This window comes from Centropristis striata, chromosome 10, assembly GCF_030273125.1.
Source record: "Centropristis striata isolate RG_2023a ecotype Rhode Island chromosome 10, C.striata_1.0, whole genome shotgun sequence".
Classification (NCBI taxonomy): Eukaryota; Metazoa; Chordata; class Actinopteri; order Perciformes; family Serranidae; genus Centropristis; species Centropristis striata.
This window is the reverse complement of record NC_081526.1, coordinates 27,841,646-27,862,382: the sequence shown is the minus strand read 5'-3', so window position 1 is coordinate 27,862,382 and position 20,737 is coordinate 27,841,646. Positions and strand designations below refer to the sequence as shown.

Here is a 20,737-nt window from a genome sequence, read left to right as displayed (position 1 = left end):
CGACAGGTATCTATCGTGGAAAAGTTGTTCGCCCCCTGTGGACTTCTTAGAATCCCGTAGTGTAAGCTCCACAGGGATTGAGTCACTTCCACAACATTATAATCGTCCCTGTTTTCTCAGCCAACGGCCCTGCCACTAATCTCCTGTGCCTATTGTTGCTGCTCAGTACTCATCCTCTCTGTTCTTGCGTAACAAACTAGGTGGGTGTTTTCGCTGCGAGCCACAGGATTAACAGTGTGAATGTAGAGGACCGAGGAGCAGGAGGAGCAGGAGGAGCAGGAGGAGAGGGAAAGAATGTCTTATGTTAATAATGAGCACTTATGTTGGAGAGGGAAATTCAGTTTGCTATAGGAGCATAATGATTAGTCTTGGTGACTCAAATCAGACTTCAGATAAGTGTGCGCTGTCCTCCATTTGGACATTTTCTTTGTTCGGATGTATTCATGACGAGACGAGTCAGTGTGTGGGCAGTCAGTCAGTCAGTCAGTCAGTCTGTAAGCCAGCCTCAGGATCAGGGCTGGTCACTGACTCAATGAAACAACTTAAGGTAGCACACTAACATGTTATAAACAGAATCAGAAATCAGAATCATAAAATTATTTATTGGGAAATTGCTTTGTTAGCAATCAAGTGGTAACCTCCGAAAAGTGCCTTAAACCTCTTTGGTCTAGTTTCAAGTCTTCTTCAATACAGCATGATGATAATTTTGTAAATGACTCTCCCATTAGGACTAAAATATTTGATAAAGCAGGGCATGTGTTTTAATTTAGGAAACCTTGACCCATTCACAGTGTGTTTTCAGTTCATGAAAGTTAACTGGAACATTTTGGTCATCTAAAAATGTAATTTGGCTGTACTACAAGACACTCTAAGGAGTCTGCCTTACATTTTGAATTACAGATGCACCTTGCTAACCATGCTAGCTGGCTCACACTAGTGTCAGCTGATAACTTGGCGTCCTCCTACGCAGCTCCACCCTCTCGTCCAATTATAGTTGCTTCTGGTTCCAAGAAACCTAGTTGGCAACAGCCAAATGTCTAAATTGAGGCTTTAAATCGGAAGTCTACAAACCAATGGATGACGTTGTGGTGGCTACGTCCCTTTCTTTTATACAGTCTGTGATAAGGACCCAAGTTGTATTAAATAAAAAAAAAAAAATCTATCTATCTAGAGCTATCTTGGGAATGGTCTATGTTCATAACTGAAAGATTATCACAGGCTCTTTAGGTTAAGCCAAAATTACATTTGCACTTAAATGCAATGTGGCACTATTTTTATTCTTTGTATTACAAAAATAATGGATTGTTTTTCATTTAAATATCTAGAGGAGATCAGAAATATAATTGTAACATTATTTTTATGAGTTGATATAAATGCAACAGGTTGTGTTACTGTAAATGGTCATGTGATACTGTCTCATAATGATCGCTGGCCCCTGAATCGAACAGAATCAAAGTCTTACTGCGGCACACTTGATATTGGCAAATATCGCATAGTGTCCGATGAATCCGATGAGTAATATCGTGTTGTGATGAAACCCGTTATTTACACCCCTATTGAGCACAATGGTTGTTTGAGCTAAATACTAATTTGTTGATGTTTCACACATAAGTTGACATGTTCAGCATCTTAGTTTGGCCTGTTAACATGAATATATTAGCTTATGAGGAAAATAAAGCTTGAAAATAAGGCATGGTATTCTTTTTATTTAATTTATTTTGTTAAAAGCTATTCGGTCATGATAAGTCAAAACATTGACCTGTTGATGGTGTGAGATTCAAAGTTCACTCCATTCAAAAGTTATTGAGATCTTTTATTCTGGACCAATGGCTGTAACCCATTTTCCAAAAAAAGCTTTACATGACCACAAGACATTTTAAATGCAGGTCACACATTTCAAATTGGTATATGTCATGAATATGTTTTATACTTCTTTTGATGTCAAACTCTTAAGAAGTGAAGACAATATAGAAGAGTAAATTGGGATTCTTTTTTTAATTTTTAACAATGAAATGTTTCCGGTTTTGCAGCCTCATAGTACGTCAGCATGAGTTGGAGAAAACAAACAAAATTGAGGCCAAAAGTACATGTTGGAGGGCTATAGTTACTGCAAACAACTTATATAAAAATCACTATTATTATTGAATTATATTATATATTAACAGGTATATGTATGAGTCACATATTCAAGGAAAATATAAATCAGGTCTCTCTTAGTCCCATAAGAGTCCATTATTAGGACAGAGGGTAAAGCAGTCGGTGGGCTTTGCGTGGCTGTGTGAAGTCAGTGAGTCATTCTTCCAGCTGGAGAGAGTGGTAATGAAGGCACTGCTAAATTAGAACAACACACCTACACGGTGCTGAAATAGACTTGTGAATAAGAGGGAGAGATGAAGAGACCAGGGGAAAGGTGAGAGAATCAAAGAGGTTGGGAAAAGGGAGACAAGAGAGGTAAAAGAACACAGAGAAGAATTTAGACCGATGTCTCTTGACCTTTTTGCAGAGTCACTCGTCTGCATGAAAAGACCCAGATTCTGTGAGCTAAAACCAACAAGGTAAACTCAAGCTCTTGCGTGTATTTATTATTTCCCAATTCCCAAGAATAGACTACTTTCCCTAAGACATTGTGATTTTACCAATACTGGCACATGGATGTGTGACATCACTTATCTGTCTTTTATTCCAGTGAAAAATAAACTGAACATCAACAAATGGAAGACAAAAATCACCCAACCTCCCTACTATGACTATGAAGATCATGCGGCACAAGCTTTTATAGAGCCATTTGGTGTTATAATGCTCTCTCTGCAGCTGTTTCCATTTACATGATTTGAAGCATTATCAAAAATCCATCAGACTACATGCTACGCAAGCAACAGTCTGGTGTTAAAATTATATAAGAGTGTCTCAAATGTGGCGACACGAATGCTCAAGGACAGGAGAGCTGTTACTGTTCTCTTCTGAAATGTTAATTTGTCAATTTAGGTAATGGTCTGGAACTGGAGCACCTCTATACTTCAGATATTGCATGTTACGTAAAGCTAAATGGATGAATAATCGTGCAGATTCATGAGGTGTGAAGTGATTCACGGCAAATTAAGAAGAGGAAATAACAATGAACACTGTGTAGGTGTGTGGTGAATGAAAACAAGTCCTGTCCTGAATTTGTTTCATATTGTATAACCACTTAAATGTAAATATAAAGATGTCAAATAAACAGTGTAGGGTTATATAAGACATACAGTATGTATCATGGCAGCAGATGACTCATTCAATGGGCTGCACTTTAAAGTGAATTAATACTCTCTGGCTGAGTTTTCCCTGCTGAGCCGGACTTCACTACGCTGTGTAGAAGCGAAGCGAAGCTGCTTCCCATTGCAACTGTGCACTGGTGTAATCTAGTTAAACAGATTAGCAACAGGGTGGTTATGTAGCAATAGGACAGCAAAATAGACATAATCCCCATAGGGTGTTCCTTCACTCGCTCTATATATGGTCTGTTTTCCACTCAGGTCAAGCTGACAAATATTGGGTCAGAAAGAAACCCTTATAAGGAATGTGTACATACTGCTAACACACTTAATTAAGGTATAAAACAATACAAACTTTTCCTGGAAGAAGTATTTCATTGATTTCTAGAGTTTCAGTACCAATACATCAGTGTCAAAATAATAGATTACAAGCCAGAGTTCTGCAATCAGAATCGTACTAGTTCCAGTACAAGTGCTAGTATTTTCGCCAAGGTATAATTAAATGATCAGTTATTAGTTCTGCAGTAGAAAGTCCCCTGTGAGACTATAAGGGCAGAGTGTACTTTTGGCAACAAATATAAATCTTAAATAATTTCATTTGGTAATGTTGGAGCAAGGAAACTAATCCTGTTTATGTGGAAGTCAAACTGCACCAGCAGAGAGTTGATGAAGTTCTCTAATAAAAATAAGACTCAAGTATTTGAACATGTACTAGAGTGCCTCAAGGGTAGCAGCTTGTAGTGGCCTCATGTTGTTACTGTGTCACTCTTTATATGTATTTTAATTTGCTTGTATTATCAAAGTACTATGATTGTTTTTTGTTTTTCCTTCACTGTATTTGTGAAGATAATTGTGCCTAAGTTGCTTACATGATGTACTATACTAAATTATAGTGAAAATCTCACAGTAAAGGTTTATACTGTTAGATTTGACTGTTCTGACTGCAATTTACTAACTTCAAACTACTTAATACACAGTTAGACAGTGGCTAACAACCTGGGGTCAGACTCCTCACGGTCACAAGATCAATCAGGAATCAGGAAATGTCTTTTTGTGGATTTGCTAACAACTCTTAGACATCAGAAGCGTAATAAGACTTAGTCAGAAGCCAAAGATGTTTGGAACCACTGATTTAATTTTTAACAGTTTCATAGGTTCATTATGTTTTGAATTTGTACTTTGAATGAGTAAAATCTTGTTTGGAAAAGCAACTCTAAACTAAAGCTGTTTAACATATATAAAGATAAACATAGACAGTAAATAGTGCATTTGTTCAGAAAGAGCATTTTCAGAAGTGTAGTTGAAGTATAAAGTAGAATAAAGTGTAATTACTAAAGTGAAGTACAAGTACCAAAAAACTATATTAAAGTACACTACTTAAGTAGATGTACGTAGTTACTTCTCACCACTGTCTATCACTTGTATTCATGGAAATATAAGATTTTAAAAAAATTAAGTAGCTACCTACCAGGGCTGAAAAGTGATGCCAATGTGGATGTGCCAAAACCTGCAGTTCCGAGTGTGGCCACTGTAGGCTGGCTCTAAAATCAAGTAAATCCCATAGACCCCCATGTTAAAATGCCCAACATTACAGCAGAAATAACCATGTTTTCTATGGAGTAAGATAGCTGTCATAAAGATATGTGCATTATTCCAACTATTCGTATTCGTAATGTTAAACATTTGTATGTCAATAAAGTAGTTGTACACAAAATTTTGCTTTCATATACGTGTGAGTGTGAGAAATTGTTTGGGTCAGGATTGTTTTTCTGTGAGTATGAATCTAAAAGCTGTGAGTGCAATGTCTTGTGAATACAACTCTAATTTCTACGACTACGAAGTCTTCACTGTGAAAATGAATTCAAGTTTATGGGTACGAGTAGAAAATTGTTAAAATGACGTCACGTAGGTCACAGGGGAAAATAAGCTCAATTGAAGCATCACAGGTAAAGTCAGTGTATATCCAATATTTATTTCATAACCACATGCCGATGACACTAAGTTAGTGCTAGTATTACTAGCATTAGAAGATGGCTTGAGCTATTTAATTGGTACTGACCTGCAAAATATGAAATCATTAATGTTGATCAAGATACTACTTTTATAGATTTATAAATTGTGTCAATTGGTGAATAAATCTGTCCATCGTATAAGTCCGGTTTCTTTTCCTCCTCATTGGCATGTCATTAGCTTGCAACTAGGGCAGGAGGTCTGTTAGTCCATGAACTGTATAGTATTTTAGAAAAGTACAATTTTATGAAATAAATATTGGATATACACTGACTTTACCTGTGATGCTTCACCTGAGCTGGTAGCTCCACCCGCTCCACTGCTGTCAGTCATCTTTGGCTTTGGCGCATGCATGTTTGGAGAAATCGTGCTTTGATTATTTTCCCCTGTGACGTGCCTGTGACCTACGTGACGTCATTTCAACAATTTTCTACTCGTACCCATAAAATTGAATTCGTGTTCACAGTGAAGACTTCTTAGTCGTAGAAATTAGAGTTGTATTCACAAGACATTGCACTCACAGCTTTTAGATTCATACTCACAGAAAAACAATCCTGACCCAAACAATTTCTCACACTCACACGTATATGAAAGCAGAAATTTGTGTACAACTATTTTATTGACATACAAATGTTAAACATTACGAATACAAATAGCTGCAATCATGCACACATCTTTATGACAGCTATCTTACTCCATAGTTTACAGCCTGGAAGAAAAAACAGTTTTGGTCCCTATAACCAATTTTCCTGATGATGAATAGGGAGGTAACATTTTCTATAACTCACCTATTTAAATTAAATTAATACATAAAGTTATGCAGGAGCAAATGAGGTGATGTAGTAGAAAGAGCGAGAAAGTCTGCATTGGGCAGATGGGAGTGGTGGTTGATGTGTCCAACAACAAACACGGGATATATTTTAACCCAAGCCCTGTCCTTTTATTCTTAACTTAACCAAGTATGTTTTTGTGCCTAAAGCTAACCAAGTAGTTGCATTTCAAGTTAACCATGTGTTTAAAACTGAGAGCCTCGTATTTAAAACTGTGACCCTGTACCTGTTTCACAAAGTTTAATCTAACGATTATATTTTGTAAGACAACATACGTTTTTGTAGGATATCATTACGAACATGATTGTTTAACATCATGCTCGGAACTTGAAGACTGAACTTTGGCACCCTTAAGCATGCAGACAGTGTTTCCATCAATGAATTTCGATGCACATTTTTAAGATTAAGATTAATGGTAGAATAGAATAAGTTATAATATTGCGAACATTTAACTCACGACTGATCTGATCTGGTTCTTTCTTTCTTTCTTTCTTTCTTTCTTTCTTTCTCAATCTCTTCTTCTTCCCCTGTGGATTAGCCTACAGCGATACATTACACTGCCATCTTATGATCCAAGTATTTTTATGCAGCTTTGTTTATTTGATCTAAACCAGTTGATGGAAACGTCCCTAATTCGCATCTTCTTTAATGCAACATTTCAAAATTTTGCTTCAAAATTTGATTAGACTTTAATGGAAACAAAGCTTGTGTAACAAATTGTGCGAAAACACATTAAGGCAGGAGACTTCACTGCATTATGTCCCTTATCGAAAATAAAATACAGAATTCAAACGCAGTTCTTCGACATGACTGCAGCCTGCACATGATGAGTGTGATAAACAACGTGATTTTTATCTCCAGGCTTAAATAGAAGTGAAAGTCTGACATTGGTAATGCAGAGGATTAACTGTAGTGTTGCTCTTCTCTTTTGATTACTGATGATAAGATAAAGAGGACAAATCCAGCAGAGTGGTAAACACAGCAGCACCATGGCAGAGGTAGCACAGAAAAGACAGAGTGGCTGTGGAGGAGTCAGAGACATGCCTGCACCAACAGACAGACGCTCACAAACACGTCGTGCACGTCCTCTATTGATAAGCACAGTGTGTATGTGGTGCGCAGTGGTTCAGCCCACGCTCAGCCCCACACAGCTCACTTTGTCCAGCTCTCTTTCACTTACCTACCCGTTACTATAGAGACACAGTGGAGAAGAATGCAGAAGGCAGGCTGGCAGACAGATATGCAGGAGACCTGGGCTGAATCTTAATAATAAAGAGAGGGCTCACAACACTGTGCTGGGAGGCTGTTACATAACGCTGCTGCAGGATTCTGCCATGATGTTAACCTGAAAAAAGCAAAACAAAACTAATGCGAGGATGCTAATTTGACCATGTTGTTTTCCACTAATTCCCCCAACTGTGTGACCTCACACATCATGTAAATGAATGTGTAGCTGAAGCTGAAACTGCATGGCTGTCGTGCAACATTTAAAGAAACCCACAGCAAAGAATTTTAAGGATAATTTCATCATATTTAGCTTATGCCACTAGAAATTGATTAATCAAGTGATGATCTGTCATGTTTTACAGAGGCACTGCGTGTTATTTATTTAAAATTAAGCCTTCAGTTAAAAGTGCATTATAACTTGACTGACTTTTGATGGATTTGATAATGTAAATCTTTTCTCTTTATCCCTCTCTAAGTTCAGTTCTCACCTCCTTTTTGTTCCACTTTCTCCACCTCTACCTACCACTCAAACTATTTTGCTCCTGTTCCCTTTCTGTTATAATATTTTAGTTACATTTACTGTCTGCCTTTCCTTCATTTTTTGCTCTGTAAATAGATACTGTGTGTCCCTATAAGACAGACACAGATAGATGGAGAGAGAGAGAGACCGAGAGAGAGAGAGAGAGAGAGAGAGAGAGAGAGTCACAGACAGTTCTGAGACTGCAGCAGATTCTAACCAATCACATGAAGGAACCCTCCAGCCCACGTGGCTTATTCATAAAAAACAGGAGGAAACCCTTATCAATTTAACCCCATTCTCTCATACAACACATTATCAATGTAGCCATGCTCTAAATTATGAAATATTCATTTTTATTTCATATGTGAACCAAGTAAGGAATATTTTAAAATACCTCCTCAGTGCTACATATCTCTAATTATCAATATTCATAATTTATCTAATAGTGTGAGAGAGGCTAAGCAGATAGATTTCTTTTTCACTTTTTTCCACTGTTTGGTTTCTGTGTTCCCATTTCAGTACGTGGCCCCGTTTAGAATACCCAGGACACAGACGGGAAACCAAAAATATCCTTTTAAATGTGTCAGCCACTGTGTTCAGTGTGCGACACAGGTGTATCAACTGTTATATATTCTAGAATATATAACAGTTGATATACCTGTGTCGCACACTGAACATATATATAATTTGTGTGTATATATATATATATATATATATATATATATATATATATATTCAATTTGCTTACAGACTCATAAAGCTGTTACGATATAAAACCTTCAAAATAGGCTGTTTTTGTGTCAGTATCTCTCAAAAAACATGTCCATGGAAGAAAAGATTACCTTTTATTTTTTTTTTAGGTTTTGTTTCATGGCAACCAATGAAGTCTCATGAGCTTCAGTCCCATGGCAACCTATGGTATCATCACAATAAGCATATTTGTCATGGACTTATTTCTATTGCATAACCATGTCTCAAGGGTTCCCTGCAAATCAACGGATTACTGGGTGCTGTGAGTGGATAAGAGGCTGTCCAAGTTAATTACTGCTTCATGCAAACTGCATCATTTCTGTCTAGCATGTGTGCTCATGCATATATATTTAGATATATATTGCACATATACAATAATAATAAATAAAACGATGCAAAAGAGACGAGATCCTACAGAAGTTTGGATTTATTTCATCATGGTCACCATAAACAATTACTGTATTGACCTTTTAAACATGTAGAGAGAGTGAATGCAACTGTGGTGCAACCACAGACAACACACACATCTAAATATCATTTTCCATAGCTGACATATAGAAAAAAAAGAACTGTACAAAATATCTTTTTCACAGATGGTCTTGGTGACATTAACTACAAACTTGATGGCAAAAACACTCCAGTGCGTGACAGGATACACTGGTACATGACCATTACGTTATACCACTGTGCAAAACATTAAAGGTTTGTTCACAGCTGTGCAAAATAGCAGCAATACATTCCACTTTCCAAGCAATGAGTTCACAACACAAGATCACAATGATTACTTAGAAGCATAATATGGAATAACAACTGTCAAGGTTGTCCTTTTAAGCTTGGAGTCAAATCACTTTTTAACTTATAGGAACTGCAATGATGTGTGCAAATGATTAATAATGAGATCTTCACATTCAATATTTACATTATGAGGAAACATAATTCCTGAATTGACTGCAGTGGAGTTGAACCCAGCAAACTGAGTCCCACAGCACAAAATACCAGTTGAACATTATTTGTTTTTTTGTTTTATGCTTGAACTACATCACCACCTTCAAAACAGGCAGATAAAAATATAATAAAGAGCAAATCTTTAATGTGGGATATGTACATGTAAACCACATTGTTTCAGGCCAATAATATTTAATAGTTGGCACATATGAGATTTAAAAAAAAATCTCTTGAAAAACTGTACATTCCATTCAGTCTCTAGTTACCCTGGCCTCAAAGCACAACAGGGGCCTCAGGTTGATAATCCTGCTGTATGGCCACCTATGGGCCCATTTAGTGCTGTTTATCACATTCCCTTTACTAATAGTATATTTCTGCCCATTCCTTCATATTCAACGGCATGAAACCAACAGTACTGGTGCATCACCACCCAATCACATTGGTAGTAGGGCTGCAACGATTGGTCGATTAATCCAGCGGTTCTCAACCACATGTTCTTGAAGGTGTTCTGGTGTATCCCCAGAAAACTGGGACATAGTTAATTTCCCCTATTTTATTCTTTATTGTGAGCCCTGGAAGAGTCATAAGAGTGACTATTCTCATCAAAGGTTTCACTTCCTCCTGTTATCTCCTCAACTAAGAAACAAAATCTAACCAAATGGGGGTCTGTGAATTAATTTTCATATGGGGTCCTTGAAACAAAATAGATTAAGAACCACTGGAATAATCTATAAATTCATTGAAGGAAAATTAATTGCCAACTATTTTGATAATTAATCATAATTTGTCATGCACAAATGGCGAAAATATCATTTTCAGCTTCTCGGATATGGACATCTTCTGCTTCTCTTTGGTTGATAAATAATAGATTTGGGTTTTGGAAAGACAAAACATGGATATTAAAGACATCACTTTCGACTGAGAAACTGGGTTGGACATTTCTTAGACATTTTTGACATTTTTCAGACGATTCATGAGGAAAATAATCGGCAGATTAACCAACAATGAAAATAATCGTTCGCTGCAGCCTTAGTTGGTACAAAAACAAGTTATTTTCATGCCAAGTGAGGTGGTTTATATGAAGAGATTGGTGGTCTACATTCCAACCAGGGATGAAGATAGGCAGCATGATGCTTTTCTGCAGTAGATGGAGCTTTTCACCTCTGCTGGAGGAATATCTACATAAATAATGCATGCTTCTGATATCTGTTGCATGTCTGACAGCTTACTTATGAACTGGTAGGGAATCTAAAAAAAAGCACATTATTCTGGGTACCTCTACTTACAAGGCTTAGGCTTATGTGCTGAGAGTGTATTGACTCTGGACTGGTCCTCTTAAGCCACGCTGGGCTCTGTTGTGACGAGGTGACTCAAATAGCAAGGAGCGAGGGAGGAGAAATGGCTGCACAGGTCAGCACCTCGGACAGCTCCGCCTCTCGACTTCTCACAAACACATCTATTCTGGTCCAGCCTGGAACCTCACCTCACTGCGACATCCACTCGCTTACTTACCCAGAAAGTAGGCTAAGCATGAATGAAACAGGGATTTGAGTGTCCCTTAGGATGTGATTCAATCCTTGTCATTCAAGGGGACAAGACAAAAGAGGGACAATATTGGCATGCATTTATGATTTATCTCCTACACTGTATCCTAAACAGCACACTGAAGTTGTGTAACATCATATTCAGCCCAGACGTGTGAAGCCTTCAACGCTGGCCTTTTACATTCAAAAACCACCGTAGTGTGATTTTTTTTTTTTTTTAAAACGCAATGTTTGTTCCCATGTCAGCGGTCCAGGTTCGCTTCGCTCGTGTCTCGTTGGTTTTTGAGGTCCTGGAAGACCTCGGTGAAAAAGTGCGGGTCCGCATTGAGCTGCAGCATTTTGTCACTCAGCCTGTTGATGATCCGGAGCGACGTCTCCCAGAACACGTCCTTGTTCGAGTCGATCATGAACGGCTTGAGCGGGTATGAGATCTCGTTGCCCATGTATGAGTAAGCGAGGTAGAGGCAAGTCTGAAAGGTGCCCTGCAGATCGGCGCAGCTGTCGGTGCTGTCCGTTATCGTGTCCTCGCAGAGCAGGTACACGAACACCACGTTAGCCGGCGTGATGAAGCCTTGATCCTGCCAGCCCTGGAGCAAAAGAGTCCGATCGATGTTGCGGAACCAGAGGATCACCTCTCCGCTGTTCAGCTCTTTGAGTTTAAAACACCTGCGGCACATGAAGTCCCCCAAACAGCGCAGCAGCTCCCCGGTGGAAGCCTGGATCACTATCCGCCTCGGGGACACCAGAGACAGGCTGCTGGGTTGCTTCTGGACGGTACCGAGCCTCCCGTTTAGGGCGAGAGCGTCGTTGTTGCTTTTCTGCGTGGGCACCGTGGGCACCGGGACCGGGATGGGCGCTTTAGGTTTCTTCTCCTCGGTTTTCCTGGTGTTTTCGTTGTTGAGCTGAGCCACCTGGCTGGACGGGAGCTCCCGGGCTGGCAGCGGGTTCGGGGTCACTTTCTTGGCACTCTTCTTGGCCGAATTGGCCACCAGCTTCTTCCAGGAGAGAGAGACGAACATCGAGTGCCTCTTGAGGCTCTTGTCGTTTTTCACACCCTCTCCCGCGAGCTCCGAGTCCATAATAGACGCCTTCTTGGTGGCCGGGGATATAGAGAGCACGGTACCCATGTCTGCGAAGGGAAAGAGCCGCGGTGGTGTATGGATGCTGGTGCAACTTTAACGCAGTCTTCTGCAGGGTGAGAGGCGGTGATCAACAGTCACGACTGCGATTGAAACTCCATTTACACGTTTAGTGGCTCCTGGGTGGCAGCTATAGGGACAACGATGCTTCTCAGGGTCCACTTGTATTCCAACAGATGCTGTGTGTGTGTGTGTGTCGGCGCCTCAGCAGGAACACGCTGCGACACAATCCTATAGCTGGAGCAGAGACGGAGATTAGTCGCCCTGCGTTAAGTCATGGGTTTAAACGAACCAGCAAGTGCAGCCCCTGAGTGACAGCCGAGGCAGCCAATGAGAGAGCCAATCAATGATCCAATCAGTCGGGCTGTTGTTTTTAGATCTGTAGCCTGTGTACAGGTAGGACGCACTATTCTGGTTGCACTTAATCAGTGCTATCTATACATCAGTACAGTATCGGCCTATTCACTTACATTTACATCACAATATCATCCTTCTGTTCTCAGTTCAGACATTTCAATCAGTTACAATTATGTTCAAATCACAGTCATTATGCTGACATTAGATTATTTCACACTTCAAAATTAATCTCATAAGAAGATAACTGCGGCAGAGAGAGACAATATGTCAAACTTTATATAATATTTAGGTTTAATGCCTTTTACCTCCTGGTATCACTGACCAACATGGAAGCCCCTTATATATAACTATATAGTATATTGCTCTTCCTCTGTTTTTGTTGTTGTTGTTGTTTTTTTACACAAGGACTGCTCAATTATTGCAAAAAAATCATAATCAGGGTTATTCTGGGCAATACTGAGATCACGATTTTTTAACTTGATTTTGGAAACATCATGCATAATTAAAATAATAAAAAAAAATACTTACTGGGTTTTCAGTGGCCCCAAATATACATATATAGGTATAAACACACATGAAAATAATCAGATAAAGACAAATACATGACAGAAAATGACATTCAAATGCAATTTTTATTGGCTGTTATGCTGAGTTATACATTATATTAATGCATTACGCCATTCTCTTTTTCAAGCACTTGGTAGACATCTTAATAGGTGACTTTCAAGATATTTTAATAAATTGTCCCCATATTAAAAAATGAAAACACTGTATTTCCTTTGGTGGCCTAAGTTAGTTTTTCAATGAAAAAAACCCAACATTTTTGAGGAGTGAATTTTCTTGAACTTTAGATATATTTTCAACTAAAAAAACAAATAAAGTAAATGTAAAAACTGAGATAAAAATAAAATAAAATAATATAGACATAGACAGATATATATATATGTCTATATACAATGAAATAATGAATAACAAAATAATGACTGACAAGTAATGCATGAAATAAATTAGATTAAAAATAACTATGATCATGTAACATTAGATCACTTTCACAATCAACTGAATATATAAAATATATTCAGCATATTCCAGTTAGTAACTCAGCAATATATGAATGTGCTGGATTTTTTAAAGCAAGAAAAAATGAGAGCATCATTGTGAAACAGAATGTGGCACAATGATCATTTTAACTCAATTATTTTATTTTTTATCTTCATTGGAAGCCAAAAATGTGATTGCTTGCCAAGCACTATATAGTTTACATAGTGATTTGTCTCTAGGAACAACTGATTATAAAGTGAAAGAGGATTCTTAACCTCACCATAAACTCACCCAACAAACAAATCTAGAAATGGTGCCAAACAGGGGTAGCTAAACTGGTACGAACATATTTGAAACCACATAAATACCTAAAATGTTCACACAAGTATGTTCCCTGAGGAGTTATTGGAAAGAAATCTGTACAAAGTGTCAGCTCTGGGTGCACTACACTCAAAATATGAACTGTGCATAATAGGCTATGCTTGATGCCAGATCCTTTGGTCATTTTCAAAGAAAGATTTATTGCACTTGTTTTACCTGAAATACATTTCTCAATCTGTTCTCTATTTAGCTTCAAAAACATATTTTCTGCAGATACAAGTGAGACGATGCTTCCACGTCACAGACAAGTGTTTTAATCTCTTACCTCAGCTTTTGTAACACTCCATGTATGTCTAAGGAAACTCCATAGGTGATCCAATTAGCAGAGCTGGCAACCTTCGTTAAGTTACATGAGTGCTTTGGAAGTGGAAACGGATACAAATAGCACTGAAAGTCTATAGAGTCTTCAGAATGGACTTTGCAATTCAGCTGAATTGTGAAGGATTATTTGATAAATACCTGCTCTTTGATGTCATCCTTCCTACTTAGCTATACCTGTTTTTACTGTGCATTTACTTTATATTTTGAGATACCCAATTGCTGTAATGGAACATTTTTCAATAACTTCCACACTAACCCTAACCCTGTTTTTACAGGATGCCTTTTTTTGGGTCAATGGAAGACACACAAGAAATAACTGATATCTTTTTATAGCTTGTTTTCTTCTTTCATTCCTGTATTTTTCCGATCCCATGAGTAATAGTGCAGTGGTACTGAATTCCTGGCATCCTCCACTGGCGTTTGCTCTCTTGTCTTGTTGGACAGTGTAAGGAGCTGTAATGCTGGAGGGATGCAGTGCTGTCAGTCAGTGTGAAAGTGTTGTGTTCAACATAATACAGCTAACATAAAAGTCATTTGAAATAAAACCCTGCTACAAAGTCTTGTTAAATGGTAAGAAAGGATCCAGTAAGCAAAGCTTTTTATTGGTGAATTACAAGAAACAAGATGTGATAGTCTGTCACATCTGTCAGTAGTTTTTATTTTACTTTACTTTATCTTGTAGAGGTGGGAATCAGCAGAGGCCCCGCAATACAATTTTATTGTGATTTTAAACATTTTGCGATACGGTGAGTATTGCAATACAATATATTGTGATTTAACTGTTTAACTGCATTTTATGTCCACAAAATTAAACTCAATCAAGAATTGTTTTGTCAAATAAGAGAAAATTCTCACTCTGTTCATCTCACTTTAGCCTTTTTATTTCTGCACAATGAGATTCAAACCCACAAACTGACCAACAAAGTATTCAGTCAAACTGAATTGAACTGATATCAAACATGTATGGACGACAACAACTGCAACATTTTATTAAACTTTCACCATGAAACATCAGAAAATAGCCTAACTTTGCAGCGTTATTTTGACACTATATCCTGATAAACATGGTGCCTTTTAGATTCCTTACATCTCTACATAGTTCGGCCTCCGGAAAAAACAACAACGGCAAAAATACTAATGGCTGTTGGAACACTAAATATTGATACTTGGTGGCCAGGAATCGATGTAATATTGCCACACAAAATATCGTGATACTGTACTGTCCAAGCCTAACTGCAGTAACTACGCAAAAGGTGAAACTGAGAAAAACTGCTTTAAAGTTTTTCAATGTTTTTTAACTGGCCAGCCAAATTGGTTATATGTAGATAAATAATATGTTTCATTCTGAAGAGTCAGCTTTTTTTAAAACCAACATGGCTCAGTTCAAAATTTTGTTTCAAAACAAAACTTTTCATCTTTTCTCTGACATGATGATGTAATTTTTCTGCTCAAAAATCATGATGATTTATTTGACCTTTGGCCCCTAAAACATAGTAACTGCATTGCTGCAAAAGGTTCTAATAGTGATGCAGAAACAGTACTATAGTGCAGTAACTATAATGTTGTTGTCTTCTTTCAGCTTTTATATTTTTGTTTTCAGTTAGTTAACATTTTCAAATTGATTTAGTTATAAATGTATTTAAAAGTGTTTAATACCTCTATTCAAATATTTGTGTATTTTAGACTTAATATTATAAAGAAGTATCATATTTAAGTCTTAATATCATTTATCTCACTTTTTTTTAACCTAATCACTATCTAGATAATAATTTCCCTTTCAAATAAACTTATGATTTCTATTATTTTTATGTTTAAATTAGTGTATATATCCAAATCAGACCGTGGTAATTGCAATTACTGCTTTGGTTTTGAGTTGGATTTTGTAGATTTTATATAAATATTTCTCTGAAATAAAGCAAAATTGAAATCTATAACTTTGTCACAAGATAAAACAGACATCAAGGAGTTCATTTTTAGTTATAACTCAATTTTGACCCAAAATGTCAACTTGGTCTCACAGGAATCCGTGAAATAGCCACAGATTCGCTTAACTCAAAATCCGTGGAATAGCCACGGAATAACTCAAATTTCCATGAATCTGACATGGATTTTGCTACAATGCAAGTTAATGACAGTCATATCCCGTTGCTATTCCATGGATATTTTTTCCTATTGGTTTGTTCCAAGTCACGTGACTTTTAAGGTCCCGGCGGTCAGAACAAAAAACATGGCGGACAGTTCTCTCTTTTTAGTAAAAAAATAAATATTTTGACTTCACATTTCTAGCGAGAAATATATGTTTTATTCACTCAGTGAATGCACATAATCACTTTGTGTGTTGGAATAGCACGGAATATGACTGCCATTAACTTGCATTGTAGTGAAATCCGTGTCAGCTTCACGGAAATTTGAGTGATTCCGTGGCTATTTCATGGATTCCTGTGAGACCAGGTTCAAAATGTAGTTACTGCAGTTACCTCTAATATCTTTATTACAATTAACCCAAGATACAACAACAAATCAAAAAGTTTTCGTATCGCTCCGCCCATCATTGTCCTCGTTGTCAAAAGTTATCATCATCAGCATAATCTAATTATCAGCACTGTTTGTGAAGCATAATGATGATGAAGCCCATTACAGGCCTGATGCATACACACCTAGTCTATATGACCTGACCAACAAGGCACACCTTAAAAGTTGTTAACCCAAACTACCGTGACGAGATGAAAGACTGAAGTAGGAAGGTAAATTAAACCAAACGTGGCAAATTTAGATGAAAGACAATAATGTCCCAAAGTTGTAAAGTGCCATTTCCCACAAACCTGTTTGATCATGCCAGCGTTTGATCCAATGCAACATAAATCAGTTGGTCATCAAAAGAAACTCTTTCATCATGAATCAAACAAAATGCAACAGGATGTTGCCAAGGAATAATTTCAATGTATTAGACATGAAACAGCAAGCTTTCCTGGCTCTATCTGCAGAGAGCCGGCCCTCGACCTATATTTTCTTTTTTTTTTTGCTGCGTTCAGCTGTGGGCATCTGTGCTGTCTGAGTTGGAAGCTTGAGAAGCTACGTTAATTTCTCCTGTCTGGAAACAAATACTATGTCGCTCAACAGAAGTTCATCAAAATCTTTGGCTACTGCTTACTTTTTCCACCAGCACTGTGAATGTTTCATGGATGTGTTTAATAAAGACATGAAATATGATAATTGTTTGATTGGTAGCGCAAGCACATTGTGTTACTTGGGACTAAGATGTGGATCAGATCACATTTTATGACGAATTAATGCAGAAAACTAGGTAGTTTTAAAGGGTTCACATAGTTTTAGGGGTCAACTTTGAATGTTGTTTTTACACACAACAATGGACTAAACCTTCTTATTCTGTCTTTAAGTAATTAAGAACCATATATGATTCAAATAAAAAGCTAATGCATGTCAAGTACAAAGCATGTATACTACATTCTTCATTTCATCCTTCGCCAGGTGTTACGTAGCCTTCCTCTTTTTCTTTTGCCTTGGGGGTTCCACCTGAGTAATTGTCTGGTGATCGTTGAATCCTTGCATAGGATGTGTCTAATCCAGCTCCATTTCCTTTTCCGTGTCTCCATCTTTGGTGGTAGTAGGTTTGTACACTCCCATAGCTCTTCATTGTTGATTTTGTTTGGCCACCATATGTTCAATGTTTTCCTTAGGCATCAAGTAATGAAACTTTGAATTTTTCTGTCTAGCACTGCTGTTGTTTTTCCATGTTTCTGCACCATACAAAAGCACTGATTTGACATTTGTTTTGAAGAGTCTGATCTTTGTTTGTGTTGATATTGTCTTCATAGCCCATAGTTTTCTTAGAAGTATGAATGCTGTTCTGCACACCTCCTGTAGTATTCACTATGCTTACCAAATATGTGAATGATGCTGTAAACACAACACAGACACATTATTACCTTTACAAGTTGTTATAGTGAATGTAATGCCTATTTACACAACCAGTTAACTGGTTTTTGTTTTTGGTCTCCACCAACTCCTGAGAGAAACTTGCAGCTACAAAATGCCATGAGTTATTTATTATCAGAGTTTTTTGTTACTAAACTAAAATTAAAGTATGTAGGTATACTATTTGCTTTTAATGACTCTATGGAAGTTTCCATGTCATTTGGCATGTAAAAATGTATATGTGTACATATCATAGAAAGCCATTTGTTTGCTGGATGATGATAGATAGTCTTTTTGCCTGACAAAAATTTAAAAAAAATAATATGAGACAAAGTACAAGACAGTTGCCTTGATGAGGTTATGGCTTAGGTTGATGATTAAGTTGAATTACATCTAAGCTGAATTGTGGACTGATAATCACACTGGGAAATTGATACGTTGTAGATATGTCACAGAAATCTGACAACAAATCAAATAAGGACATTCAAAGAAATGTGTTAAAGGTTAAAAACAAGATATAATTAAGGAAAACAAATAAAAAGTGACAATAAATATAATGCAAGATATCTATATTAATAATCATTAGAGGTGTGAATCCCCAGAGACCCCACGATACGATTGTATTCCGATACTGTGGCTGTGGCTCAGTTGGTTAAGTGGTCACCAACTGGTCGGAAGGTTGGTGGTTCGATCCCAGACTTTGGCAGCCTACATACACAGCGTTCATCTGTGTGTGAATGAATTCCCAATGGTGGCAGGTGGCACCAGTGTGCCCTCGTAACCTTGGCCACAAGTATGAATGTGTGTGTGAATGGGTGAATAAGCACAATCTGTAGTGTAAAGTGCTTTGGATAAAAGTGCTATATAAGTGCAGTCCATTTACTTGTGTCATGATGCGATTTTAAGCATTTTGCGTTATGGTGAGTATTGCGATACAATATACTGTGATTAAACTGTTTAACTTAATTTTGTGTCCATGAAAAATGAAATCCAATCAAGAAATCTTTTGTCAAATAAGAGAAATTCTGAGTCTGTTCATCTCGCTTCAGTCTTTTTATTTCTCCACAATGAGAGTCAAACCCACAGACTGACCAACAAAGTATTCAGTCAAACTGAACTGAACTGATATCAAACATGTATGGACGACCACAACTGCAGCATTTTATCAAACTTTCCTCAACTTTAAGCTTCACTGCTCTGAATTTTTTGGAATAAAACATAAAAAAGCCTAAATTTGCAGCGTTATTTCAACATCTTTCTGACACAATATCCTGACACATGGTGCCTATAGATTCCTTAGATCTTCTAGTTTCATAGTATAACAGTATGTCCAGTATAAAAATAGCGAAATGCTAAATATTGATACTTGGCGGCCATGAATCAATGTAATATTGCCACGCAAAATATTGCGATACTATGCTGTATCAGTTTTTCCCCCACCTCTACTAATCGTACAAAAACACTGTCTCCACTAAACTGGAGTTGTTTTCTGTTCCAGATGTTCACTCTGATTATTCATATCAGGATGAAGGGACCATCTGATTAACACACAGAACACCCAGTTCTGTCAACACATCAGAAAACTATGAATTTAGTCATTTCTGTTCTACATGCATTTACCCTGATGTTAAAATAAACGTAAACAACAACAAATCAACAAATCTGGTCAATCAGAGTATCAACTTTATTCCCTTATATTCTCATCTCCTCCTCTCTAACATGCTGCGCCATCACTATGCTTTTTCAGCCTACATGTGAACCTAATCCGGGTTGATTTATGCATATTCCATCACATTAATATCAAACTCAACATCTATACTGCCTCGGTTATCAAAGTCTACTGCTGACTGAGCTGACAGTGAAACTTGCAAAACATCATCGAAAATTTTAGCTGCTGTGTGCATATTTTATGTTATGCAAGCAATAAGAAACTTAAAGGGAGAAGATTAAAAAGTTCATCTCTTTCCTGTGGCAACTTTGCCCCCTGGTGGTGTTTTTGTGCAATTATAGCAGCTGCAGACATTTCTCTGGTCTACTGCATTACCCATTTTTAAATATATTTTTAACCCAATTTGATCATAAATATTCATTTTTATATTGTTGTGCTCTCTCTCAATGAGTCGGAAAACATTTTTACATTTTACTTAGAGAATTAGGCATCAATTAACTAATGCAAAAGATTATAATGTTGCACTATGCTTTTGGAAGATATTTATACATTCATATTTTCTGTATTGCAAATACGTTTGTGACTATTGTTTGAAAAGGTGTAATGAGATACTGCTTATTTAGGCTATTTGCTAAACAAAAATAGAAGCATGATCAGTGGTGGAATATAACTAAGTACATTTACTCAAGTACTGTACTTAAGTACAATTTTGAGGTATCTGAACTTTACTTAAGTATTTCCATTTTATGTGACTTTATACTTCTACTCCACTACATTTTGAGTCAAATATTGTGCTTCTTACTCCACTACATTTAG

General features: G+C 37.2%; 1 protein-coding gene across 1 annotated transcript; it reads right to left on the bottom strand.

The window, feature by feature from the left end:
- Positions 1–8,997: 8,997 nt before the first annotated feature.
- On the bottom strand, positions 8,998–12,631 carry cdk5r2b (cyclin dependent kinase 5, regulatory subunit 2b (p39)). Its single transcript, XM_059343390.1, has one exon. It carries the CDS (start codon positions 12,202–12,204, stop codon positions 11,320–11,322), a length of 885 nt encoding a protein of 294 aa, XP_059199373.1. The 5' UTR covers positions 12,205–12,631; the 3' UTR covers positions 8,998–11,319.
- Positions 12,632–20,737: the final 8,106 nt, after the last annotated feature.